The sequence below is a fragment of the Amborella trichopoda genome, chromosome 5, assembly GCF_054954075.1.
Source record: "Amborella trichopoda isolate Santa Cruz 75 chromosome 5, AtrichopodaSantaCruz75HAP2 v2.0, whole genome shotgun sequence".
Classification (NCBI taxonomy): domain Eukaryota; kingdom Viridiplantae; phylum Streptophyta; class Magnoliopsida; order Amborellales; family Amborellaceae; genus Amborella; species Amborella trichopoda.
This window is the reverse complement of record NC_142340.1, coordinates 6,442,330-6,469,506: the sequence shown is the minus strand read 5'-3', so window position 1 is coordinate 6,469,506 and position 27,177 is coordinate 6,442,330. Positions and strand designations below refer to the sequence as shown.

The 27,177-nt window shown below is 33.9% G+C and overlaps 1 protein-coding gene across 1 annotated transcript; it reads left to right on the top strand.

Annotated features, from left to right (window-relative positions):
* The first annotated feature begins 5,475 nt into the window (after window positions 1-5,475).
* Window positions 5,476-23,017, top strand: LOC18443531 (protein BUD31 homolog 2). Its single transcript, XM_011628475.3, has 4 exons — window positions 5,476-6,501; window positions 12,958-13,077; window positions 13,575-13,762; window positions 22,755-23,017. Exons 2-4 carry the CDS (start codon window positions 12,984-12,986, stop codon window positions 22,908-22,910), a joined length of 438 nt encoding a protein of 145 aa, XP_011626777.1. The 5' UTR covers window positions 5,476-6,501; window positions 12,958-12,983; the 3' UTR covers window positions 22,911-23,017.
* The last annotated feature ends 4,160 nt before the right edge of the window (window positions 23,018-27,177 follow it).

Here is a 27,177-nt window from a genome sequence, read left to right as displayed (position 1 = left end):
CTTTTTTCTCAAATCCTTCGAGTTGCTTCATATAAATTTTCTCTTCTAGATCTCCATTTAGAAAAGCAATATTTACAACCATTTGATGGACCTCAATGTCAAAATGGGCTGCCATGGCTATTAGGATTCTAATGGATGGAAACTTTGCACCATAAGACAAAGTTTCCTCATAATCTATCCCCTCCTTTTGGGTGAATCCCTTAGCTATTGGCTTAGCTCTGTACTTTTCTAATTTATCTTTAGATCTAAACTTTTTCTTGAATATCCATTTGCATCCTATTGCCTTGCAGTTTCGAGGTAGAAGTACTAGCTCCCAAATATGGGTTTTGTTTATTAAAGAAAATTTATTATTCATGGCTTCAACCCAAAATTTTCAAGGTACATAGGAGGTCTTGAGACTCGATCATTTCTTTTAGGTTAGGGTTTAGGTTTAAGATCTCGATTCTCAACCATGTCACTACCTAAAAAAGATCGGCTTATTTGTGACTAACTCTCGCTTCAAGGAACTCATCTTCAAAGAAATGGTATTGCGACTCTCAATAACCGCCCCATTCTGAAGGTTATAGAATTGATAACCCTTACCATAGTCAGGGTAGTTAATAAATATAGTCTTGGCAGTTTTGGGATCTAGTTTTGTCATATTTTGGTGAGGGATTAGAATATAGGCAGAGCATCCCCATACTATTAGGTGATCAAGGGAAAGAGCATGATCAGTGAACATCTCGTGAGGAGTAAGATGAGCTACTTTTGTGGGAGTTTGGTTCAGAATATAATCCACCGTTAATATTGCTTCTCTACAGAAATCTAAGGAGCGCTTTGCATGCCACATCATAGTTCTCACCATTTCTACTAAGGTCCTATTCCGTCTCTCGGCAACTCCATTTTGCTCTGATGTGTAGGGCCTGGTATATTGGCGAATAATGTCATGCTCCACACATAGGTCCCTAAAGAGATCAGAGGAATATTCTTCGCCCTTATCAGTTATTAGGACTTTGATTTTCAAGTTGATTTGGTTTTCCACCTCCATTTTGTATTTCTTGAATTTTTCTAAGGCTTTAGATTTCATGTGTATTAGGTATACATGCCCATATCACGAGTCGTCATCAATGAAGATAGTGAAATACCTTCCACATTCATAGGTTCACATATATCACTATGAATGATTTCTAACCTAATAGGTTAGAAGGTCTTTTTGCCCCGGTGGAATTTTTTCTTGTCAACTTTTCTTGGACACATGATTCACACACTTTTGAAAGATCACTATTATAATTTTGAAGAATCCCATATTTTCTTAACCTTTCCATTCTATTGTAACGTATGTGCTCTAATCGCATATGCCATAGGGAAACATCAAAATCATTTGAAGACGAGACATATGCAACTTCTTCCTTTATTTCGATAGAGTAGAGGCCATTCACAAGTTGAATGGTCAGAAGTACATCACCGTGGTCTTTCACAACTAATTTATCACTATAAAAAGTGGTAATAAATCCGGCCTTAGCAGTTCTGGGAATCAAAACCAATTACTTTCTCATTTTAGGAGCATAAAACATTTGCTTTAGGATTAGAATATTTCCATTCTTCATTTTTTAGCGCATAGTCGCTAAGTCCTAGAACCTCAATCTTTTAGTTTCCTCCCATATATATGTGTTGTTCATCCGTCCCCACATGAGTAAAAGTGTGGAAATTATCATTAGTGTTTGTGATATGAGCTGTAGCTCTCGAGTTAAGACACCAATACGTCCCATTGGAGTCGGCTAGCAACGATTCAAATACCACAAAAGCAACTTCTTTGTTAGTTCCAGTATTTTTTTTAAACCGACAAAACTTTGCTATGTAGCTTACATTTTTGCATACATAGCAGGTTCTAGTTTTTGTTCTTTCCTTAGGTTATCTCTCTTTATTCTTTTTATCTCATTTGTTCTTATTCTTGTTCATCTTCTTCCCCTTATTGAATTTAAAAAACGGTTTAGATTTTACCACATGAACTGCCTCTCTTGGAGTTGGTGCTTTGCATGCAACCCTTCTTTCTTCCTCCCTTTGAGTAGAATGATGAGCTCCTCAAGCTTTGATCCAAACCTTCCTCATAGAGGACATATTTTATTTTGCGATTCCGTGAGACATAGTTAGTTCCATCAAACCTCACAATTTTCATGATTTCAAGATTTCAGAGATGAATGTACGTGCAACCTTTATTCTCTTTTTTCCAAAATAAATAGCAAATTAGAAAATAAAAATCCGATGAGCAACAAGAAACCTCGCTCTAATACCAATGAAAGTAGGACTAAGGTGATCTAGTACGCTATATATTGGAAGATACTACAAGTAGTATTTCATTTTTCATTTTTTCTACAAATCCAAATTACTTGAAATTTGGAGCATTTGTAGAAAAAAATAAAAATTGAAATACTACCGGACAAATGTGACCGTACGATAAAGTTTGGATGGTGATGAGAGTAGACGAAATCACTGTTCATTTTTGCCTATAGGCATTGGGAATAGGTATATATATATTAATCACACCAACTAGAACACTTATAATGGTCCTTTACAATGATTCAACTCAAAATAAATAAATAAAATAAATGAGACGGCTCTCACTTTCTGGCACTAAGAACAATAAACTTTATTAACTAAAGAGAAGAGGAAAACAAGACTAAAAAATAATAGAGTGCATGAATAAAAAATAAGAACAATGGAGGATTACTTCAACCGATATTTCACACACTCCATATTGGGTCTCCTCCTCCGGGATGTGGGATCAAACTATCAATATAGATCTTAACATGAAAGCTTTGACAATTATCTCCTTAAAATATGAGAGCTTAAGAACCATAATAAAATAAATTTCGACCTAAGTGGGGTGTACCTAAGATCAATATGGATCTTAACATGAAAGCTTTGGCGGTTATCTCCTTAGAATATGAGAGCTTAAGAACCATAATAAAATAAATTTCAACCTAAATGGGGTGTACCTACCTTTGCTATCATGGTGGGGTGCGCCACCCCTTACAATTTAATATATGAGAGAGACAATTTAGGAGAGAGAAGAAAGAGAGCCTAGAGTGGGAAATGCCCCTAGAGAGAGAAAGTAAGAAGAGTGGAGAGAGAGGCATGTAGAGAATGGGAGAAGAGTCACCGCTATTTATATGGTTTATCAGAGGGGGATGGGGTTCATGGATATAGATCTTGATCTTGGATACCTGTGGGTGAGAGATTTGACTCATCCATTCCTCCCATAATCTAAACTCTTATCCCATCAAATAAGAGATAGGTTTAAATATCAGACACTTGTATCTAGTTAATAAATTTATATTTCTTTAACCAATTAAATACCTCAAAATATATATCTTTTTATTTCAAATAACTAACTCTCATATCTTAAGGATATCTTCAAATTTGAAAAAATAAAATAAAATATGCATGCATCCAACCACAACTCTAAAGTCACACAGACATGATCCAACCACGATTATATAGTGTATAGGGGCAATATCTGTGATATAATAGGCAATGAGATAGGCATGATCCAACCACAATTATATGGTGTATAGGGGCAATATCTGTGATATAATAGGCAATAAAATAAAATATGCATGCATCCAACCACAACTCTAAAGTCACACAGACATGATCCAACCACAATTATATGGTGTATAGGGGCAATATCCGTGATATAATAAGCAATGAGATATATTCCAACCACACTCCTACTCAGTTTAAGTTTCATAAAATTCTTATTACAAGCTCTTATAAGGCCTTTAATGGTAACACTAACCCAATAATACTTATTTAAGATTTCTTAGGTTTATTTTTAGGATCTTTTTATGAATCTTAGTTTTTCAGTATTTTTGGAGATGTTTAGATCACCTAGGGATTTACTTGATTTAGGGATAAATGTGCTATTAAAAATTTGTTTTAATTATAGCTTCTATTACAATTAAGATTTATTATGTTCTCCATCTTCCATTATAAATAGTCTTTCATGTTTTCGTTCCTAGATGAGATATGAGATCTTATTCCCTGAAAAATTTATTTTCATGTACATGAAAACTTTCGAAAAATGTTACGTAAGGTTGTAAAATTATGGTGCACGACAAAAATACATTGAAAAAGGTTGATTTGACGTTGGAGAAATTTTCAATTGATCATCTTGACATGGAGATGTATGGATATCAGAAAATAAAAAGATTTTAAGTCATAAAAATAGTACATCTTGCAATAAAATATTTGGACTTCTCGATTTTTGAGATTTTCATATATTTATAAGGAAAAAGTTTATATAAGGTTGCAACCTTATCTCTACAGCTACGGATGAACCTCAAAAATCTTTCGAAAAATATAGTTTTAATGTTGAAAATTTGACTGATCATCTCAACGTCAAGATGTATGACCATACAAAATAAAAAGATTAAGTATCAGAAATAGTACATTTTACAACATATTATCTGCGCTATCCATTTTCAAGATTTTCATATGCTTATATATTTACTTGATTTTAACCATTTTTGAAATTTTAAATTTTTATAATTAGATATAAAAATAGATTTTGAAATAATCCTAAGAACATCTTACATCAAAATTATATACAATGATAAAATTTAAAGGTGCATCTTACCTCTACAGCTACGGATGCATCCGTATGCCAACTGCACCCTATTTATAAATAATACTGGACTTGAACTATTTTTAAAGTTTACACTTTTATAATTAAAAATACAAACAAATTTTTGGGCCATCCTAATAACTTTTTACACCAAATTCTAACTCACGACAAAGTTTGTAGGCACTGGTACTTGTGATTGTTTAAGGGTGCAAAACTTATACCACTTAAGACAACGTTTCATAACCGCGAAATGGGGTGTAGTATATGAGTTTCCCCTAAAACAATATATTAAGTGCATTTGATAGTAAAAAATAGTAAAAAATAAAAAAAATTTGAAACACTTTTTTTTTTTTTTAAGATAATCCTAAGAACATTTTACATCAAAATTATATACCATGATAAAATTTGAAGATGCACCTTACCTGTGCAGCAGATGAATCGGTACGCCAACCGCACCTTTTTTTGAAAAAAGTTTATATAAGGATGCAACCTTAAAATATAGAACTAAGGATGCACCTCAAAAATTTATTGAAAAATGCAATTTTAATGTTGAAAAACCCTTTGATTGATCATCTCAACATCGAGATGTATGACCATGAAAAATTAAAATATTTTAAGTCTCAGAAATAGTGCATTTTACAACATATTATCGACACTGTCTATTTTCAATATTTTCATATGGTTATAGATCTACTTGATTTTAACCATTTTTTAAATTTAAAATATAATTAGATATCAAAATAGATTTTGAGATAATCTTAAGAACATTTTACATCAAAATTATATACCATGATAAAATTTGAATGTGCACCTTACCAATTGCACCCTTTTTGGAAAAAGTTTATATAAGGATGTAACCTTATAATGTAGAACTATGGGTGCACCTCAAAAATATATTGGAAAAGGTAGTTTTATTGTTGAAAAACCCTTTGATTGATCATTTCGACATCGAGATGTATGACCACGAAAAATTAAAAGATTTTAAATATATTATCTACACCGTCCATTTTCAATATTTTCATATGTTTAGAGATCTACTTGATTTTAACCATTTTTGAAATTTAAAATTTTATAATTAGATGTAAAAATAGATTTTGAGATAATCCTAAAAACATTTTACGTCAAAATTATATACCATGATAAAATTTGAAGGTACACCTTACCTCTACAGCTGCGGATGCATCCGTATGCTAACTACACTCTTTTTGGAAAAAGTTTATATAAGGACCCCAAAAATCTATCGGAAAAGGTAGTTTTAATGTTGAAAAACCTTTTGATTGATCATCTCGACATCGAGATGTATGGACCATGAAAAATTAAAACACTTTAAGTTAGAAATAGTGCATTTTACAATATATTATCGACATCGTCTATTTTCAATATTTTCATATGTTTATAAATCTACTTGATTTTAACCATTTTTAAAATTTAAAGTTTTATAATTAACCATAAAAATAGATTTTAAGATAATCTTAAAAATATTTTATATCAAAATTATATACCATAATAAAATTTGAAGGTGCACCTTCCCTCTACTACAGCTGCGGATGCATCCGTATGCCCCCAATTTTTTTTTTAAAAACTGTGTACTTTGAAGTGAACATGCCAACCGCGCATCCATGAGCGAGCGGCAGTTTTAAAAGTCGCCCGACTTTCGCCCCTAAAAACGTTGTCCCGCGTCGTTTTTAATATTCACTTTCAAGTTTCAATGTAACGTACCGCGCATTCCATGCGGTGAACCGCAACTTGAAAAGTTTCCCGATTTTCACCCCTCAAAAAGTCCCTCTGAGCTTCTTATCTCTGTACCTCTTCTGCGTCCCTCGAGCGAGAGAAAGCCCGTGAAACCCCTCCATCACCATTATTACAGAGCTTGAATAGATTGAAGTCACGAATCAGTGAGTTTGTTTTATTTTATTGTTTATTATGACCATAAACCTTAAAGCAGTGATTTAAAATTTATTTTTTTTCTGATAAACCTCAAATCAGTTTGGTTTTTTTTACTATTATTTTTGCTAATAAATCCGAAGATCATTGAGTTATTATTATTTTTTTTGCTGCTGTTTGTCGATAAATCCAAACGGTTTGAGTTCAGAGAATCTTTAAATCAGTATGCGTGAATTATTTTTTGTTGTTAGTTTTTTTTTGCTGATAAGCCCCAAATTAGTGTGTTTTTTTTTTTGTTTTTGCTGCTACTTTTAACTCAACTGAAAAGAATTAATTTTTTTTCTGCAATTCTATATACTATTTTTAGGCTTTAGGAAATTAGGGTTTGCTGGTGGGTTTGGTGGATTCTCAGTCTCTTAACTCTTTCTCTTAGCTCTTTCTGGCATGGAGATGGTCGTTTTAATTCCATCTGACTATCTATTATCATATATTTGTTATTGGTTTTATTGTTTTGATGTTTGTTGGTGGTTAGCTCTTTCTGGCATGAAGATGGTCGTTTTGATTCCATATGATTATCATATATTTGTTATTGGTTTTATTGTTTTGATGTTTGTTGGTGGTTGATCAGGGGTCTGCGATGATTATTGGAGTCATTATTACAGTAGATTGGGATTATATTTATTTATTGATGCATATTAAAAATATATATTTATTTATTGGTTGATTTTTTAATCTGATGCTTGCATATATTTCAACTGGATGGAAGTATTAATTTATTAGCCTTTTTTGCTTATTTTGTTCTTTAATCCTTGGATTTTTATTCGTTTTTTGTTTACATCCATGTTTTCTTACTTTGATTTTCAATAGTTTTAGGCATGTTCTTCACTTGGAACTGGTCCCCGAGTTGATGTTATGGTCTATTACTGTACATTATGTCATGATTTAGGTTCTATATGTATTTTCTGTGCATTTTTATGGTATGTTAAGAGTGGCCGTATTATTTTAATTGATGTTTTTGTTCTGTTTGAAATCAGGGTGCTTGCATGCATTGTCTCTAATATTATGCAGCTGGATCTTATAAAAAAATGTTTTTCCTTGGCACTGTGTGTTGTGTAATGCATCTGATAAAAAAACATTTCTATCTTGGAAACAGAATATTTATTTCCTTCTATTTTATCTGTTTGAGTAGTTCTGATAAGAATGCTTTTATCGTATCTTTTATAAGTCTGCCATGGATTTATTCAGAGCTTTGCATCTCTTTACTCTTTTTGTTTCCTTACAGTAAGCATTACTCTATCTCTATTCGGGTAAAGCAATCATACATTGATTACTCTTGCTGATTTTTTTCTTATTCTGACCCTGATGGTTTCATCTGGTTGAGATTTTGATTTTATTATTTCTTTTGTCTTTGTTTGGTTCAGCATTTAATAAAGAATAGATGTTTGGTTATTATTTGTCTTCTTTTGAAGTAATAACGGTAGTAGATCAGTGTTCATTTGAATCCCTACATGATGATTTGGGTTTTTTGTTTTTGTGGCAAGAGCAGTTTCTTATGTGTCTTTCTTCCATTGATTAGGGTTCTATTCTTCTCAATGTTCCTCTGATTAATTTTATATAGTTCCTTATTTATACCAAGGGATTGTGTATTGGCCATTGTTTTGTTGCCTTGGGCTCAAAATGAGGTGATTCTTGTGGACTAGGATTTGATTTTCAATGCATTCTTAGGAATTGTATGTCAATAGACCTGGATTTTTTTTTATTTAGTATTATTATTCAAAAAATAGACATGGAAACCTTATTTAATTACAAAATGTTTTAAAAAACTGCATTTTGCACATCATATCAATAAAATATATAATAAACAATATTACAGGCAGTTTCCAGCTTTCCCATTGCCAACCAGGTGAAATTACCAGCAACACAGTTTATCAAACAAGGTTTCCAGTTTTCAGCCTATCAATTTTCACATGCATCCCAGAATCTAGGAAAGTCAGCAGTAGGAGTGATTCCTAGGGACACTGCAGTGAAAGTTATCAAACGCCCCTAGGGACGCTGCAGTGAAAGTTATCAAACGCTATCTAAAATTTCGGTGTTATTCGTCGTCCATTTCAAATGAATGGTATAGATTTCGTACATGGTGGAAGTCTATGACATCGTTTGTTTTATAATATTGTCCAACCTAGGCCGTCCAATTAGAATAGACGGTTAGTTGGACGGTGTAGTACAACTTCCTTCTCCCATATAAACTCTTTCCCAACAAAAATTAAACGAAAGAAATGGGAAATGTCCACTCTCTTTAAGCCCTCTCTCTTCTCTCTTTGCCTGATTCCAGCCCTCTTTGTGACAAAGAAGCCCTACGGTCCGTACTGTTCTAACATTAGGTACAAATATCTAAATGAATAATTTAATTGAGGCAGTGTATTCTTTGTAATTTTTTTGAAAGCTCTGAAAATTTTCATGTTCACGATTTTTGTATGATCGAGATGACGTTATCTGTTATTATTTTGGAATGGATGATATAACCGTGTCTTTCTCCTAGTTTCAGCTTTGCATTTTATAGAGAAGCCAAAGTTTTTTATGTACTGTAAACATTTTTTGATTTCTCTCTGAATACTGTGATTTCTCGGTGCAAAGTTTTATTTTGAAATTACATTTGAATAAATTTAATGTAAAATTGGTACCATCGATAATAATAATTAGAATAACTATTGTAGTTTTTCTATTGAAATTTGAGAAACATTGATTCAGAACTCAGCAAGGTCCATTGGGTCTTGGCCATGTCGCGTTAGGGTAAGTTCCAGGAAAACTAAAGAAACCCTTAAAAAAGGCATCATCATCATCATACCCTCTTTCCCAACTAATTGGGGTAAGCTACACGAATCCTGGTATGTTATTTTCCTCTATTAAGGGCCATACCTTTAGTGAGGCCATTTCCTTTTCTCATTGCTTCTAATGATGTCCTTTCGAGCCTACTTGTTGCTTTTTTTGAGCTTTCCACTTGAATTAACTCGCATGTCCTAATAGGTGCTGTATTGGGTTTGCTTTGCATATGACCAGCCCATCTAAGTCTATTTTCTGTCATCTTATTGCCTATTGGTGCCACACTTAAATTCTCCCGAATTTATTCATTTCGAATTGTATTCTTTCTTGTCTTGCTGCTCTTTCATCTCATTTCGGATTATATTTCTTCTTGTCTTGCCGCTCATTCATCTTAACATCCTCATCGCAGCTATACTCATTCTATGGGTGTGTTGTTTCTTGATCACCCAACATTCCGCCCCAAAAAGCAAAGCTGGTCTCACAGCTGTCCTATGGAATTTATCCTTTAGCTTCATTGATATGCAGCGATCACATAAAACTCCAGTTGCACATCTCCACTCCGCCCACCCATCTCTTATTCTATGTGGGACATCTTCCTCGAGCTTTCCATTTTCCTGGATTATTGACCTCAAATATTGACAATGTGCTCTTTTTGTTATTTGTTGGCTGTTAATATTAACTACTTCCTCGTCTCTACTTGTATTGTTATTAAACTTGCATTCCATATACTTTGTCTTAGTCCGATTAATTTTAAAACTTTTAGATTCTAGAGCATCTATCCAAAGTTCTACCTCTAAAAAAGGCGTAAAAAGATAAATAAATGTAAGAAAAACACAAAATTAGTAAACAGCATTGTATTAGTTAGAATTAAGTTTTTTAGATGATTGTGATAGTTTTAAAGACGATTTGGGAACTTTCATTTTTCTTTCCCTTTTTCAATCCTCTTCTTTAGTTTTCTAATTTTTTGCTATTACCTGTTTTTTCTGATTTTGAACTATTATTTTTACAATTTCTTAAACTAATTTTTGGATTTTTTTTTTGGGGCAATACATAAATCGGAGTGGACTTGACCTAGTTACTTGCCTCGGCCAAGGGCCGAGTACCCTGGTCAAGGCTAGTTAAAAAAAAAAAAATTTGCTAAGAAATGTCTGATTTTTCTGTAAACTTTTACTCAAATATATAAGAGCTTATAAAATTTAGCAATATGATCACTGATTTTCAGAGGGTTTTCTTATGCTATAGTTTATAGAAAAGGTGACATTGTGGGGATTTATTTGACAGTCCGGGTTCAATGTGAAATTTTGATAAGTTTGTTTTATTGTTTTTTAAATTGGATATGTTGCTCCAATGGATTTCCTTTGTTCAAGGCTTGCAAAATAGGAATTGGATATGTTCCCCAATTCAATGTTAGATTAATTGGGCATATATTTGAGACCAGTTAAGTATAGATATTTGTATCCAAAGGAAGTCTAATTTGAAAGATTTAAAGACAACGTAGTTTCAGGAAATTAAGTGGGACCACTTATTGTCTCAAGATGCTCACAAAATGAGCATGTGCAGCTGCATCTTAACCTTCCAAGTATCCTTTTTTTTGGGGAGTCCAGTGATAGGAATTGAATGTGAGATGTAGTGCTGCTAATTGTCAGCTGCTAACAACTCAAGCCCAAGCTCGATTTAAAGCATTCTTAGCCTAACTGAAATTACCAATAGTTATTATAGAAAGTGAAGATGTAGCAACATACGAGCATTTTTTATTGAGATAGCATATAAAGTAGAGTCCCATCGTTTATTTACATGAGCCAAGCATCATGCCTTCTTAGTAATTTTTTTTAGGGAAAAAATACATTGGCCCTCTGTTACCAATTAATACATTTGGTTCTTAGGGCTGAACATCAGAGTTGAGGGTCCGTTTGACCCCAAAACCCAAATCAAATTTCCCTCACTTTGATATCAACTTTTCTAAAACAAGAAAAAATAGAAAACTTCTTGGAGGTGTATAAGTGAATGCCCAAGGGTACATTACTTTCTTTAATGCTTTTTCTATGATGGTGTTTATGTTGTGCTTTTTTTTTTCATCTCAATTTCTTTCTAAGTTATCCTTTTAATCTTCTTTTTATAGTTTAGTCATATTTCTCTGGATGTGCATGTTTTTTTGATTAGTAGTCTAGTATGTCTTGGAAAGAGCATGTTTAAGTATGGAGCATTATCATACCCCAAATTTACTTTAGCTTCCCACTTAAGTTCTTCTTTGGTTGATGCCTTTGATTCTTTGGTAAAAACTACATGGAGGGAGGGAGGGAACAAAAATCAAAACAGAAAAATGATTTTGTAGTTCAATCATTTGTGAGTGAAGACAGACCAACACTGAAAATCACAAAGAAGAAAGGAAGAAGCTGCCATCATTTATTCTTTCTTCTCCCTCATTTGATACGTCTTTTAATTGTCATTGTTTGTGAGGTAGATAGAGTGAGAGAGAGGGAAATTCCGTTTTTTTTATTGGTTTTTGGATGCTGGATCTCAATTTCTCTATCTTTTAAGTGCTTTTTAACCCAAGATGTTTCATCTCTCTCTCTCTCTCTCTCTCTCTCTCTCTTGTGGATGGTAGAACTTTTTTTAGCATAGGTTGGATGCCAGAAATTTATATTGCAAAGCAATGTCAAATTTTTTCTTGATATGTTTTCAATATAACAAAGATAAGAAGAGAAAACCAATTGCCACATAAATCCCTTATTTAGGGATCTTTTTTAAAGTGATTATTTAGGGAGTTAATAAGTCACACATTTCCAAACTCCCCCTATCCATTTCTTTATTGGCCAAGCAGTTCTCTAAGGAATTTACCTAGAGAATTCACTTCCCCAATCTCTTCTACACCATCTGATGACAGTGAAGGAATCACAGTCAAGAGCAGTGGATCTTGAAAATTGTGTTTTCAACGTTCCAATCCCTGCTATTTCCATCTTTGTTTCTTCTCTAATTTTAGCCCCCAGTAAAAACTTATACTGAGTGTTCGTATCATTCCTGAATTGCCAAAACATTCTTTATAGATTTCAAAAGTGTCGCTGTTAACATTTCAACGCATTTCCATTTTACCATTTTTTTTCACCTAGTTAAGTGCTACTTGTTTCAGTAATTTGACTTGTGATTTTGGGCTTAGGTTAATGAGGGGTGGTTTCACTTCTTTTTTTCTAAAATAAATTTGTCTCAAGTGTTTACTATGGTCATCAACTGGGTGTGGTTAGACGAAAATAGGTGGAGTGCATGACTTGAGGGTATCACCTGGAAAAAATGGATTTCCACGGAAATATTGGACATGTTCTATCTCTTTCAAAGAGGGGAAAAGAAAGTATAGGACTTTCTCCATATTGGATTCTATCTTTCTTATCATTTAATGAAAAGGTAGATAGTGAAAGGGTGATTTTTTTTAATTGTAATCTAAGTGTGAAGTGGGAAGTTTGTGGAGCAAAGTTTGATTATTGTATTGTATTGTATGATCTTGACATTCTAAATTTTCAGGTTGAAAGATGTGTATTTTCTATTAGTTCATTATATTTTAAGTTTCACTACTGGTTACTTAATTTGGGTGTATATTTTTCCGGGGTGGCAATGCAAGTTGCTATTTAGACTGACTTGATTTTCTACTCGTTTAGAGGACAACAGACAAAGGGCTGGAACCATGCCAAAGATAAAGACAAATCGTGTCCAATATCCTAGTGGATGGGAGCTAATTGAACCTACTCTTCGTGAAATAGAGGCAAAGATGCGAGAAGGTTGGACTTGCTTCATTTGTGCTGCATAACTATGAGGGAAATTATATTATAATGCAATGGATTATGATAAACTAGTCCATTGGAGTGAGCTCTGCCATTGAATGGATGGTGATGGAGAGAGTGTGACCCACCGGATTAGGTTGTTACTCCAGTGTTGGTTCACTCCCCCTCAATTCACTGGATGGCAATGACTCCAATGTACTACAGTTCTCCACAACCCATTTAGTAATTCTTCCCTTCTGTCTCGGCACCCCATTATGCTCTCAATTTTGTAGCTAATTGTAACTTGTGTTCTTCTAATTATTAAGAAAAGCTTGTTACTGACTGTCAACACTTTAAAAAAAATAAAATAAAAAATCCTGTTACTGAACACAAAAAGATAGTATTATTTGCCCTATGTATTGATTCATCCTTAATGTTTCTTGGAGATTTTGCATCTTGTAACTTACGGCTTTTTACACTCAGAAATCTGATGTGCATTTTATTTTGATATTTAGCTGAGAATGATCCTCATGATGGTAAGAGAAAGTGTGAGGGCCTGTGGCCGATATTTCGAATAGCTCATCAGAAGAGTCGCTACATATACGATCTTTACTATCGTAGAAAGGAAATATCTAAGGAGTTATATGAATTCTGCTTGGAACAAGGTTATGCGGACCGCAATCTGATTGCCAAATGGAAAAAGGTTAGTCTTCATTCTCATTTGATATCACTACCTTGTTCCTATTTCTTGATTTGTTTATGGGATAGTTTGTATTATTGAATTACTTTATATTCACATGTTTCTTTTATAAATATAGTATTTAAGTGTTTGTATGTCAATATTCTATTTGCATTTAGCATATGGTGTTTTAAATATGTGGATGTTATCTGCTGCTAATACTGACAGTGTAGGTGTAAAATCACAATCTTAAGTTTTTTTCCCTGTTCATCATTACATGAAGCAGTGAAATCGTTGCCTCTGCCAAGGATGAGACTCAAAGACATATGTGATTATACAGATTAGGGTTCCATGTATATTCCTTAAGCATTTTAGAAGCTAGAGCATGCTAAGCAAATTTGTGGTTGACATTCTTATTGAAGGATTTTTTCAATCATCACTATGGGGAGATAGTGAAAGGACTTTTTCTTTACTTCTCATTTGGTAATTGGTAAAGGTCTTATTAACCTTAATGTGTGTTTCTTTCAGATGAAGTAACAATGAACATCGAATACTTGATTTACTCATGAACACCATGATAATGGTTTTCTGGTTTATAGTTATCATAATTGTTGCAAGGATTTTAATTGTATGCTAGGATTAAAGAATAGAACGAAAGGAAAGTGATCTCACTGCAAGCTGATGGCGTATCATAGCATAATACATCGTTAACAAGGGGGATTTTATCGAAAATTTTGCTATTAAGGCTTGCGTTGAGGATTAAGTGCAAGGTGGTGACCAATACAATGATAAGGGGTCACCCAACCACTGCTTTCATATGAAATTGGCATTTACTCATGTTTGGCTCTTGTGAATTTCCAAAGAAAGGTATTCTTGTGTGAAATCTTTTTACTAAAAAAGGGCTGAAAAGGTGTGAAAGTGGGTCCCACATCACAAGGTAACGCTTTCTGAGAACCTTTTCCCTTTGGAGTTTGGACATGATTTTAAAAAGTTAAATTTACCTAAGAGGCCAAGAGGCCTCCCGTTCAAACAAAAAGTGCCACTCTCTTCTCACTGAAACATTTTTCACTCCTCTTTTCTCACCAAACCCCTCTCTCTTTGCGTCTCTTCTCACAGAAAACCTTCTCTCGCTCCTTTGTTTTGATAAGTACAAACCGTCTCTATGCAACTTTCAACCGTCTCTCTTCTCTCCTCTCTCACACCAAAACTTTTTTTCTTTCCTCCTATCTGTTTGACCAAAACCCTTTCTCAACCTTCTAAAGGAGAGAAGCATTTGCTTAAGTTCAACCTTCTAAAGGAGAGAAGCATTGCCTTCAAAGCTCATGGTCCACTAGCCTCTGAATTACTAATTAGATCTAGGTATATTGGGGTTGTAGTAGCTGTATCAGCTCTTTTTTCTTGTATGGGGTTTCTCTGTTTTCCCTTACTAGGTAGCGTTCCATGGTTTCTGCAATTGTTTGCTTTTTTTGAGCTTTTTGTGGCATAGGGAAGCTAATGTGGTTAAAGTTATGAGTTTTTTTTTTTTTTGGAGAATTTTCTAGTTTTTCCAGGTGCTGTTTTCAAATAGGGAGTACTTTCTTCGCCCCTTTATTTTTTATTTTATTTTTTTTAATATATAATTTTAACTGTGAAGGTGCTGTTTTAGTTGTTTTTTCCCCATAATTATTTTATCGTTGGTAAAACAATGAAGCTGAAAGGCAGGTTCTATAGGACAACTGTGGACCAGCTTTGCTCTATGGGGCAGAATGTTGGGCGGTCAAAAAACAATGTGCATATAGAAGGAGTGTAGTGGAGATGAGGATGTTGAGATGGATGAGTGGCATGACACGAAGGGATAGAATATGGAATGAATACGTTCGGGAAAATTTAAGTGTGGTACTAATAGATGATAAGATTGGAGAGAGTAGACTTAGGTGGGATGACCATGTGTGGCGTAGAACCCAGTATAATTGCTAAGAGGTGCGAGTTAGTTCAACTAGAACGCTCAAAAAGTGCAAGGGGTAGGCCCAAAAAGACATGTTTGGAAGTAATGAGAAAAGATATGAGGGCTTATGACTTTATTGAGGTTATGGCCCTTAATAGAGCATAATGGAAGACCAGGATTTGTGTAGCCGATTCCATTTAGATGGAAAAAAGGCTTTGATGATGATGATGATGGTAAAACAAGAGAAATATTTGCAGAAATATTTGGAAAAGATATCCCAAAACCATTCGGTATCAGAATTTATGTTATTTGAGAGATCCAAGTACATGACCTCCCTTTGGGGTTGAATGAACCTAGTTTGGAAATTGGCAAACTAAATTACATTATCCTATTTTAAGGTTTGTAACGTGAAATGGAGGCACCCACTTTGAGGTCACATTAAAAAACAATGAATCGAGAGACATATCCAAAAATTTCAGGTTGTGCAAGTTTGCAGGATAGGTTTCAAAAATTAATTCTGTTGGATGATTTGAAGAGATATCCAAAAGAATAAGCTTGGAAAGCTGCCCCAAACTCGGACAGCACGGAACCATTAAGATCATTCCCAACAAGCCCTAAAGTGTCTAGAGTTTTCAATCTCCCTATAAATAAGGGATGGCCTTGCTGCTTACTATAACTCAACTCAAGATCCACTAGAGTCTCCATCTCGTAGATCCACTCAAGTAGTTTCCTATGAAGCTGAATATTACTAAACCATAAGTTCATAAAATTCAGCTATTTCTCCAGTCATGCTATTAAGTCTTGTCAAGTTGCAAAGTTTCCCTATGGTTCCTCTGATCCCACCTTTAATTTGATTAGCTGAAAAGTTGAGCTCAACAAGTGAAGTCAAAATTGAATTACCAATTTCATTAGGGGTATCTCCCTATGCTACATTTGATGCAAGATTCAGAATTTGAATATTTGTTCAGCTTCCTCTCAAAAGCTTGAAAGAATTGACAGTACGATTGTTATCGAGCTAGAGTTAACTCTTCCAAATGTTGAAAGTTAGATAATCCAACTTGGATAAGACGAAACAAACCCCCGTGATACTGGTGAATTTTACCCATTCCTTCTCTACCATTCAAAAGTCCCATCCATTCACTTGAAGCTGATTAAGGCTAGAAAAACCACCAATCCATTCAAAATTATCCAGTGTTAAGACAGCAGCTTGGTCTGAGATTGATAAGATCGATAGACTGCAAACTTGAGAGGTTTCCCAACTGCTATGGAATGGTTCCGCTGAACCCAGCTCTAGAAGGATTTAAGTAACTTAATTCTCTTGAAGAACCGATGAAATCAGGTGTAGGGATGTCTTTAAATGTGTCAAGACTCCAATCCAAATGTCTAAGAAATTTCATTTCTAGTAAGGCAGGGTGTACCTGCTCACTCTAGTTTCAAAACATGTAAGTCTCATCTTTGTTTCAATATGGGGTATGGAGTTCGAGTATGATGACATTTCGTATTTGATTATCATAACTCACTCTTCTCCATTTGCAACAATTGGGTCCTTGCCTTGGAGAAAGCTGATTATAGACCTCACTAAGGTCCGCTTTTAATCTGATATGAGCTTCTCCCTCCAATTTCAAACAATTCACATTTGTATCTCCTCTTCAAATTGAAATTGCTACACAAATTGTATAGTGCAGCCCTATGAATAGAGCACGGAGTTTGCACCTACAAAACTTCCCGATTAGCCCCCCAATTCACAGACTAAACCCTTCGAATCACAGATTGTTTGATAAGGGATTCATTATTGCCTTTCTACTTGCTTACACCAAAAGAAAACTTGTGAATTATTTAATTGAATTGAGATTGGTAGTTCGACATGTAGCATGAACTTTGAAGGGAATTGTAGTATAAGAATATTATTTATAGTTGAGATGGTAACAACAAAGTCAGCATAAGGATTAGAAGAATTCGAAGACAGTTTACCATACAGGTTACCAAACATAGGAAATTGATTACTCTGGGATTTCTAGACATTTACCAAATACAGGAAAAGCATTCATGAGAAACTCTTTCCTGTAAAACTGCTTTAATATGAAAACAAATTTACAGCAGTAAACTATTTCACTTGAACCAAACGTACCCTAAGATTTGCTACAAGTAAAGGATGTTCACCTCTTAATTTGAAGAAAAAGAAAAGAAAAGAAAAGAAAGATGCAGAACATCATCTAGGTTATACATCTGGTGTGGATAAGAAGTCTAGAGAGCATGGTGGTTTATGTTTAGTGATAAGTGTTGGTTCCTAGTTAAATCATTCTGTCGCAGGTTTGTTGGTTGCTGTACAGGAGAAACACACCTTAATTGTAGCTAACCATCTGCCTAGTTGATGAGTTTGGGGTATGTTCACCCATGATTTATGGAGATGGAAAACACTGCTTCCTTCATGGATTTTTGGTATAAGGGGAAGTCGAGAGAGCAGTGCAATTGTTAAAGGTGCTAGGGAAGTTGATTATTGAAGTGGCAAAGGAAGCCATCCTTGAAAGGACAGAGATTGAGCACCTATTTGGTGGAGAAGTTCAGCATCCCTATTTCTAGTGCTACTCGTATTGTATGGCTTCATGCACATAGAAAACAGTTGTGGCAGTGTTACCTAGACATTTAATACTTAAGATAAATTGTTGTCGTGTGTCGACACATGTGTACACTCATAAATACGTGTACCATTCATGTGTGGTGCATGTCGACATTGTTTTTAAATGTGGCCTGCAGCATTATGCAACAACATCATGCGGTATTAAACCTGAGGTGCATCGCATTGGGCTGCATATACACTTTGTGGTGATGTGTTGCGGGCGCATCACCCGCATATGCAGGCGCATAGCGCAATGAGCTCTGTGCCAGCATATGTGGCCTGCCCTTGTGACTGAAAGTTGTCCCCTCCTCCCCCCCTCCCCCCCCCCCCTCTGTTCCACTGGCACGCTGGAAACCTTATTAGAACCAGTTTTAGTGGTTCTTTGATTATCAAAAACCAAAGAAAAATTCTATTTCGATTTGTCTTGAATCCAAAGTTTTGGAAAAAGAGTTTTAAGAGATTATCTTGGTTATTGATTGATATTATCTTGGGCATTATTTTGAAGGTGTTTGGGTGAAGATTCACAAACTAATCGAGGATTTTCAAGAGCCGAGTAGAAACCCAGAAATCGAAATTCCTTTTGATTATTTGCTAAGTTTTCATTTCCTAGTCCTCCTTTTTGGGGCAATGTCTTTATCATCTTCAAGAATAAGGATCCGGCTTGGACTTATGCCAAACTCAAAAATCTTAAGGATCGAAATTGTGTTATTTGTAATATATAAATATTTATAGGTGGTTTTTTCAGGCAAAAAGAACACCTAGCTGGTATTAGTGGAAATGCTAGAGCATGCCGACATGCAACCGATGAAATTAAAAGGGAGATTAGGAAATACATGGACAGCCTTGAAAAAGAAAAAGAAAAGAAGAAAATGAGACAAAAAGAAATATTGGAGGAAATTCAGTTATTGGATGATGATGAAGATAATGAAGAATTTGAATTAAGCATAGGTGGTTACAAGGGAGACGGTTATAATTATTGGCGGTAAAGTTTGGCAAAAAAGACATCTCTCTTAGGGGCGAATGAATGCATTTTGTACAACTAACCCTGAAGTAGTGGTTTAGGAAAGGAGAAAGAGGGGGGAGGATTAACTTGCAAATCAATAGAAGAAAGAAGAGGAATAAGGAATGTAAAAAAATACATTGCAAAGTGGTTTTATTAGGTTGGTATTGCTCTCAATACATAAACCTCGATAGTGTAAATGTTGTAGTTGCAATTGGGCAATTTGCCCCAAGACTCAAGTCCCTTCATTACATGAGCTTTGGGAGCCTCTTTTGAAATATTTTGTAAATAGAGCTAAGAAAATTTTGATTTCTTAGAAAGAAGGGTAGGAGAAGTATGGGGTGACCGTCATGTGTGATGGACGGTCTGATGGAAACTCTCAGGCATTCATTAATTTTTTGTTAACTCTCCTTCAGGTGTTTTTTTTGTGATGTCTATCGATGCATCAAACTAGTCACTTGATTCTGTAATCTTTATACTCGTGTGAGTTGATGAATGAGATTGTAGACTTTATTGGGGTGGAACATGAGGTATAAATTGTCATTGACAATGGTGTTTGGCATATGTTTTGGACTCCTTGTACAGCTCACTGCCTTAATCTCATGCTTGAGGACGTAGGTAAGACATCCAAAATTAGTTGGGCGATTTCAAAAGCTAAGTTTGTTATTGGTTTTATGTATAGTCATACCAAAGTCGTAAACCTGATGAGGAGTTTACAAAGAGAAGAGAAGGGAAGAGAAGAGAGAGAGAGAGAGAGAGAGAGAGAGAGAGAGTAGGAGTGGTTAGATTTTCCATGGCATTTCTCACTCTTTGAAGCTTATGCAAAAGAAAAGATGCTCGAAGGACCATGTTCCCTTCTTATAGATTTGGTGTTGGCGGGAGGGATGAGCAACATTGTCCTTAATACATTGTTTTGGAAGCAAATATACTATGCATTGGATGTTTCTCGCCCTTTAGCGAGAGTTCTTCGATTTGGTGATACCATCTGGTCTTAAAGCCTTTCCTATCTTCATATTTCTCAAAGTTTCTTTCACTTCAGATATCCTTATCCTGCAAATGTATTTATGACCTCCGACCTTATTTAAATCCAAGGTCCCTCCCATAGTTGTTGGAGGTGGGAGTGGATTTGTGAGCGGGGTCGATTCGGGCAAAGCCGAACCACCAATGAGGTGGAAGCTCCCTAGGTTAGGATCGACGTCTATATATTCAACAAGTTAATGAGCTAGATCCTAGGATGCCTGGGAGTGAGATCCCAAATCATTAGCATCGATATTTTGACTAGTAGGGATCCAAGCTCCATTGTACATAAAACGAGATCAATACCCGCTAGATCCATTATCATACACCATAGTTTATTACCATTGCCCTAGTTTATGGTACCCCAATTTACTACCATAATGCAATTTAATAATATCCTAAATTGGCTTACTATAATATCAAACAATAGTTTTTTTTAATACCATAATTCTAGTATACCACGATGTGTTATGCATCACAAAGCCACATATTCTAAACGAATAAATTCATAGTATCAAGGACAGGAGCAAGAGTTCAATTAACAGTATAGCTCCTCTCCTTAGAGGGATCACATGTATGTAGACCGAGATCCCATTTTATAGGGGACCAAGATCCCTATTTCTCTAAACCTAGCTCCTTCTAAGATCCTTAAGAGGAACTGTGGGATCGAGTTCCTAAGGTGGGACCGTGGCCTTATCCCCAAGGCTTCTGCAAGTATGGTTTCTCCTAACTGTGCTCATATGACCTCTGACCTCACAAACACACACACACACCCAGGCACACACACATACAAAGACACTTAAACTCTAATTGAAACATCCAACCACCTTGCTAGGATTTGTACTCAGCTCATCGAGGTGAGATCAAGTCCCACCTATTAAATGGGCTGGACCACAAATAATATGTATAATATTATTTTTTTAGTGGCTTATTAACAGTCATGTGCAACAAATTTATTTTTAATCAAATCATTTTTTTTTGTAATGAACTTTCAAATTTAAACTGGATGGTCAAAATGTTAAGTGATGATTTGCTACTTACATAGTAAATATTGTACCCTTTTTTAATAATGACAATCATTTTGTTTGTAATCATTAACTAGTAGTCTAGTATGATCTTTTAAACATTTAGAATCTAGAAAGAAAAAGAAAGAGATGAGGGATAAATAAGATTAGCATGGGTGAAGAGGTTTCAACTTAACAGACGAACAAACAAAAGATGAACCCCTTTCTTAAACTTGTGAACTTCCCAATAAAGACTCCCATCCCTCTAGGAATCACAAGCCTAATCAGATTCCCACTTTCCTATAGTTCAGTATGAGCATCCCTCAAAAAATCCCAATGATTTTATGGCTTCCACGCGAATCCCAATTAGAAAGGAAATATGATACTAGATAAATAACAAACCATTGACAATCAAATGGTGACCCCCCATGAAAATGATACTTAAAGTACCACATAAATGAAATAAAAGTCAAATTCAAGGGATGTTTATTCCTTGACTGTTCAACCCGCCTGCTGAAAAAAAGCCTTCAAGAATCTTCTTATTGATCGCCCTTAGATTTACTAATGAAATTCACATACTCTGACATCATCAGCAGCCACTTGATGTTGGAAAGAATGAAGACTAGTTTCTAGCAGGGAGGTGATAAAGGTATTACAGGGGAGCCATTACGAGTTTCAACTCACTGCATCCATGTTTGCTTATGATGGGATTGATGCTATATATGAAATCCACCTACTCTCCAACATCATCATCAGCCACTTAGAATGGAAGAGGATGGAGATGAGTTTTAGGAGGGAGGTGATAAACTTGTTTCAGGGAGCCATTATGAGTTTCCAAGTTTCAACACACTGCATCCATGTTGCTTATGATGAGCTTGCTGCGACGTCTTTTATCAATTATGTGAAGGCTAGCTCCTTCCAATTGAAATCTATTTCATGCTTTCCAAATGTATCTAAGTTACCTGCATCAGAAAATTTATAGGTTCAATGATGGCCTTTTTCCTCAACTGTTCTTTTCCGGCGTTTTGCATCTTTTTTCCCTTGTGTGATTTTCAAAGGTCTTACAGCACCTATTATCTTATTTTAAATGTCCTCATCATCATCATTGCCTTTTATTGGGGTTGGCTTCACTAATCTTGGTTAGCCATTCTGCCATATCAAGGGCCATACCCTCAGTGAGGCCATGAATTATTTACTACATATATATTGAAATATCTTATATTTTTAATATATTATATATATATATATATATATATATATATATATATATATATATATATATATATATATATATATATATATATATATATAGCAAATGGTTCGTAGATTCATATGCTTGCTTTTGCAATTTTCCTTTTTTTTAGACTCCATTGAATATTAACACCCATTAGGAGGAAAGAAATCTTTTTAAGTCATTAAAATCATTACTTATGATTTTGTTTTTTGGCTCGCAGCCTGGCTATGAAAGGCTCTGTTGCTTACGGTGCATTCAACCGCGTGATCACAATTTCAATACCACATGTGTTTGTAGAGTGCCAAAGCATTTGAGGGAAGAGAAGGTCATAGAATGTGTCCACTGTGGTTGCAGGGGTTGTGCTAGTGGAGACTGATTAATTTGGAAGGAAAGGATTGTATGATTTTCTTTGATTGCCTCACCATATAGACTTTTGTATGCCCACTTATTTCATGTCTATAGTAAAGAGAAACTTTTCAAGCCTTGGAAGTGTATTGGTCTCACCATTTAGTTTAAAATTGCGGTTTGGATGGGGGAATTGCCTAATCTAGCTGGGGAATCGACTGAACTGAACCGGTTTGGGAAGGAACCAGTGGGTTTTTATCCCCTCGAAATGCGCCCTTTCATAAATACCCCCCATAATTTCTAGCTTCTCTTAAGGTTATTTTAGGTATCTTGGTGAGCAATAGCCCATAAATTATTTACTTTTATTTATTTATTTTTGAATATTTTTTTGGGTCTCCTACTCGGATCGATTTTATTCGGCAATACATCATGGGATTGGTGGGTGGACAATCAACCCCACCCATACTAGGCCTCACTTTTGTTTAGTGCTTGATAGGGCATTTTAATGGCTTTGGCATGAGATTTGTTGGGGTTGTTAGCGCCTCAGATGCTTGTTTTCATACAAACTAAACTGTTATTCGTAACTGAAATTATTTTTGCTATTTAGCCTTTTTTAAGTGGTAAGCTTGTTGGAGCTAAATTTACTTTCTTGATAATGGGGATGCCTGCTTGTATATTCGAGAAACAAGGATATGATTTTGATAATGAATTCCTAAGAGAACCGTGTTACCTCACTCTTTTAGCTGCTATTTACATGAGCTAAAAGATTTCACGTCCTTGAGAGTATTTCCAGGATTCAACCCCCCTAAGGTTCTGTTTGGATCCTTGGATATTTCAATCCTGGGAAAAGTCTATCTTGGACTTGAGATGTATTGGAATTGACATTTCCGGAAATCTGGTGTATGCTGTTTGGATCTCCATCTAGAAGTCAAGAAAATGTAAATTCTTTGTTTGGATTGTCTAGAATATCTTCTTTTTTGGAAATGCAAATCTTCTTTCTCTCTTTAAATTTTGAGATAGTTTTTCTTTATTTCTTTATTTTTAAAATTTTAATACACTTGCCTTCAAAAACCTAAATTTAAAATAGTCCCTCTCTTCAAATATTTTGAGATAGTTTTTCTCTTTAAAAATTTTATATACTCTCTTTAAAATTTGATATAGTTTCTCGATAAAATTTTGAGAAGCTTTCTCTCTAAAACTTAAAATTTGAGATAATTTCTCTTTATAAAACTTTTAGATGGTTTCTTTTTAAACAATTTTAGGTAGTTTCTCTCTCTAAAATATGGTATGGTTTCTCTCTCTAAAATTTTAAGGTATTTTTTTATATTCAATATTTAAAATTTGAGATAGTTTCTTTTTACAAATATTAAGATAGTTGATCTCTAAGAGATTTTAGGTACTTTCTCACTCTAAAATTTGATATAGCTACCCTCTATGAAGGTTTAAGATGCTTTCTCTCCCTATAACTTAATTTCTAAGATAGTTTCTCTCTCTAAACTTTTCAGATAGTTTCTCTAAAAATTTAATATAGTTTCTCTCTCTAAAATTTAAAATTTGAGATAGTTTCTCGATCTAAATTTTTTAAATAGTTCCCTTCTCTAAAAATTTCAGGTATTTTTTCTATTTAAAATTTGATATAGTTTATCTCTCTAAAGTTTTAAGATATTTTCTCTCTAAATTTTTCAAGTAGTTTCTTTATTTACAATTTTAATATATTTTCTCTCTTAAAATTAAAATTTGCGATAGTTTCTCTATTTAAATTTTTTTAAATAGTTTCTCTCTCAAAATTTTAGGTACTTTGTCTAAAATTTGATCTTGTTTCTCTGTCTAAAGTTTTAAGATATTTTATCTCTCTAAAACTTAAAATTTGAGATAATTTCTCTCTCTAAATGTTTTAAGAGATTCCTATCTAAAACCTTTTAAGTAGTTCATCTCTCTAAAATTTAATATAGGTTCTCTCTCTAATATTTTAAGGTACTTTCTCTCTCAAAAATTTAAGATTTGAGATAGTTTCTCTATAAAATTTTAATATGGTATTTTTAAATCTTTAAACTTGAGATAATTTCTCTTTAATTTTTTATGTATATTTTCTCTCTCTAATAAAGTTACACATGCTTTCTCTCTCTAAAATTTGATGTAGTTTTCCTATCTAAAATTTTAATATGTTTTCTTTATCTAAAATTTGATATAGTTTCCCTCTCAATTTTTTTTTTTTGTTCTTCAGCAACATATTTTGGTAGAATTGAGATTTTCAAAATTTAGGCTTAAAATGAGCATTAAAAAATCCGACAGTAATATCAACTCCAACGGAAATGTCAATTCTAAGCGTATCAAACATGATTGGCCCAGCTTTTCGAAAAAAAGTGATTCCTAGAAATCTGAATCCAACGAACCAAATATGCCCTAAAAGTATGTCCTATGATTCAGCAAAGTCTTCCAATTTTGGACAGTCAAATCTAACTATTTAAGAACTCAAAATCTTTTTTTTTTTCGGAAAATAATCATCCAGCAAATTATAAGAGGATCTCAATATTTCTCATGAAAAACAAGGACTCCCTAGTATCTCTTTGAACCTGGGGGAGCAAGGGTGCTCCCATGAAGCATATGATACACACACCCCAAATATCATACCCCAAATTCATCAAAATAGAAATGAAAATGGAAAATGTCACTAAGGGGATTAAATTATTTACAAAATCAAAAGCACTAAAAAGATCCAATTAATCATTTTAAATTTTATTTCATAAAAGTACTTCACATAGTTTGTTTACAAATTCCCAAATTAACCATTTTCAGGGTTGGGAATCTTGAATAACTAGGGCTGTTTTGGTAATCTTGTCTAGCGGCTTCGAGTTAAATTATTAAAATACTGATAGTTGTTCAAGATTGGGAAAATAAAATTCTTAAATTATTCAAATGCCTTTGATTATTTAGGATTAAGAATACAAAACCAAGGTCATTTTCATTATTTGGTGGTTTCTCGTTCCCAACCCTAAACATGGAAAAGTGATTTCTGCAATTTTTGAAGCATTGGTTCATTCTTGCTTGTTAGGTATAGATTAATAGGTGCACATTCAATTCAATATGCCAATGTTCTATCCGTGGCATTTATATTGTAATGGATTTTGCATGACTTGAAAGGACTACACAAGTTTCTTGGCAGAATAACGAATAAATGCGTATTTAAGATTGTTTTTTTGAATGGTAATTTGAAAAAAATGCATATTTAAATTTATGGCAGCATATAAATGTAAGGATGTCTTCACTCAATACTCCATAATATCTTGAAGACATTCACGAGCATCAAGATCAGGTTTCTAATGCACATGAAGAAAGGGAAATAAATAAAATGTTGGGAAAATTTTATATAGAACTTTAATTTCTCGTATTATTTATGGTAGACTTTTTCTCCATTTTTTTTCAAGTGGCATAAGAAAACCTTTAAATATTTTACAATACCCCTTTATCTCTTATCTCTTTATTTTATCTCTTATCTCCCTATTTTATTGACTTTTGATCATAAAAATTAGCCTCAACAAATTTTTTTATACCATTTCAATCCAAAAATGTTTTTAATAAGTGGAAAGGGAAAAAGATGGTTAAAAATATTTTTGCGATAAAATGATATAAAAAGATTTGTTGGGGCTAATTTTTATGTTCAAAAGTCAATAAAAGAAGGAGATAAGAGATAAGGGGGTATGGTGAAATCCTTAGGGATTTACTTATGACGCTTGAAAAAAAAACAAAATGAGAGTCTACCATGAAATAATATGAGAAATTAGGGTTTTATACAAAATTTTCCTTAAAATGTTAAAAGAGGAAAATAAATAAAATGTTAAAAACAAATTTTTTTTTTTTTTTCTCCGTTTAAAAAAAGAGAGGAAAATTGTTTTTTTTTTTTTTTTTTCAATTATAGATAAAATGTCCACCTTCATCATTATGGTCATGAAAAATAATTAGGATCTTAAGCCCTAAAAAGAGCAGATGTTATAACACATTATTTAGACCGTCCATTTTCAAGTATTTACAAATCCATAATATTTGTACTATTTTTTAAAAAACAAATTCCATAACCAGTGGCAAAAATAGAGTTTAGAATCATCTTAAAGATTTCCCATGTCTAAAGTGTTTTCTAGGCAAAATTTTAAGAGGAGGCTCTACTTTTTTTTGCATAAAGCCAACACCTTATAGAAACTGCATCCTAAATGTATTTTTAGAAACAAGATAGGCATTTTTGGATACAAAAGTTGTAGAGGAAAACTTGAATTTTGAGGCACCTTATAATGGTTTAGTTGACA

What these genes read in the sequence shown, in the direction of transcription:
- LOC18443531 (XM_011628475.3), top strand. Translation starts at nt 12,984, where the DNA reads ATGCCAAAGATAAAGACAAATCGTGTCCAATATCCTAGTGGATGGGAG. An exon ending in AGAGGCAAAGATGCGAGAAG is followed by an intron (nt 13,078 to 13,574) that starts GTTGGACTTGCT and finishes TTTGATATTTAG; the next exon opens with CTGAGAATGATCCTCATGAT. An exon ending in TGATTGCCAAATGGAAAAAG is followed by an intron (nt 13,763 to 22,754) that starts GTTAGTCTTCAT and finishes TTTGGCTCGCAG; the next exon opens with CCTGGCTATGAAAGGCTCTG.